We start from the raw sequence: 1,406 nt of genomic DNA on the forward strand, positions 1-1,406 counted from the left end.
GCTCTGAAAATCAGAAACTGGGCTCCAAACGGGAAAAATGGCCTACGACCACGAAATGTAGCCTACGGCCATTGAGAGATGGTCTACGAGACCTCTCCCTCCATTCAGAAAGAGAAAGCAGAGAAAACAAGACCTGGTTCACAAACCGAAGCAAAGCATAAAAGGGCTCCGAAGTCCGGAGGCAAGGCTCGCAGCCAAGACTCCGCAACCTCAGAACGAGCACAATATGCATCATCACCGAGCGCTCAATTGGTGACATCTGAGTCTTAAGGTCGGTCAAAAATGGGATGTCTATAGCTGCATAATCCAAATAATGTAATGCAAGTAGTGGTGGATAGGCCCAATGAAGACATACTTAAGCCCAACTTAGAATTGCCCCCAGTTTTCCAGAGGTTATATGTTGGGCTTGTAGCCCTTAGAAAAGGATTTGTTGGAGGATACAGGCCCATTATAGGATTGGATGGGTGTTATTTGAAAGGAATCTATGGTGAACAATTATTATGTGCACTTGGAAGGGATGTGAACAACAACAATTTTCCAATTTCATGGGCAGCTATTGAGGCAGAAAGTAAAGATTCTTAGGTGTGGTTTTTAAGGCAACTAATGGATGATATTGGTAGTGCTGATGACATGGGATAGGTTTTCATTTCTAACAGACAGAAGGGGTTAGTACCTGCATTTGAGGAGGTAAAGCCAAATGTGGAACATAGATTCTGTATGAGGCATATTTACTCCAATTTCAGAGCAAAGTTCAAAGGGATTGAATTGAGGGACCTATTGTGGAAGGCAACTGTAGCTGGGACTGTGAGGGAATTTGAATTTCACATGAACAAGTTGAAGGAGATGGATCCAGAAGAGAAAGCATACAATTGGCTAAGAAAAATAGATCCTACTTTATGGACTAGGTCCCATTTTAGCCCAAGAAGTAGGTGTGATACATTGGTCAACAACATGTGTGAGTCATTCAATAACAACATCTTGGAAGCTAGGGACAAACCCATAATCAGCATGCTTGAATGGATTAGAAGGAGGGTAATGCACAAGATCCAAATCAAAAAGGAAGGGATGGAAAAATACACTGCTGAAATTTGTCCCAACATTGTCAAAGATTTAGAAGCACTGCAAGTGTAAGCTAGGAATTGTTTTGCAACCTATTGTGGTGACAGAAAATTTAAAGTAGATTGTGGTGATACCACACACATGGTTGATTTGGAGGAAAGGAAATGTAGTTATAGGATGTGGGATTTGACTGGAATACCTTGTAAACATGCAGTAAGTTCCATATTTGTTCAAAGAGAGAAGCCAGAGGACTATGTGCACCTTTATTACAGTAAGCAACATTATCTTGTAGCTTACAACTCAATGATGCACCCTGTTCCAGGCCAGCATAATTAGGTTGAAACAGG

General features: G+C 41.5%; 1 protein-coding gene across 1 annotated transcript; it reads left to right on the top strand.

Annotated features, from left to right (window-relative positions):
• Positions 1–318: 318 nt before the first annotated feature.
• On the top strand, positions 319–1,131 carry LOC145813582 (uncharacterized). Its single transcript, XM_082909198.1, has 2 exons — positions 319–561; positions 640–1,131. The coding sequence occupies exons 1-2, from the start codon at positions 319–321 to the stop codon at positions 1,129–1,131; spliced, it is 735 nt and encodes a 244-aa protein (XP_082765324.1).
• Positions 1,132–1,406: the final 275 nt, after the last annotated feature.

Source organism: Camellia sinensis, chromosome 2 (assembly GCF_055761805.1).
Source record: "Camellia sinensis isolate YWXY chromosome 2, ASM5576180v1, whole genome shotgun sequence".
NCBI classification, from domain to species: Eukaryota; Viridiplantae; Streptophyta; class Magnoliopsida; order Ericales; family Theaceae; genus Camellia; species Camellia sinensis.

Excerpts from the sequence above, each read along its gene's own strand:
- LOC145813582 (XM_082909198.1), top strand. The coding sequence starts at position 319 with ATGCAAGTAGTGGTGGATAGGCCCAATGAAGACATACTTAAGCCCAAC. Across the intron at positions 562-639 it reads TTTCATGGGCAGCTATTGAG|GTTTTCATTTCTAACAGACA; the intron begins GCAGAAAGTAAA and ends GACATGGGATAG.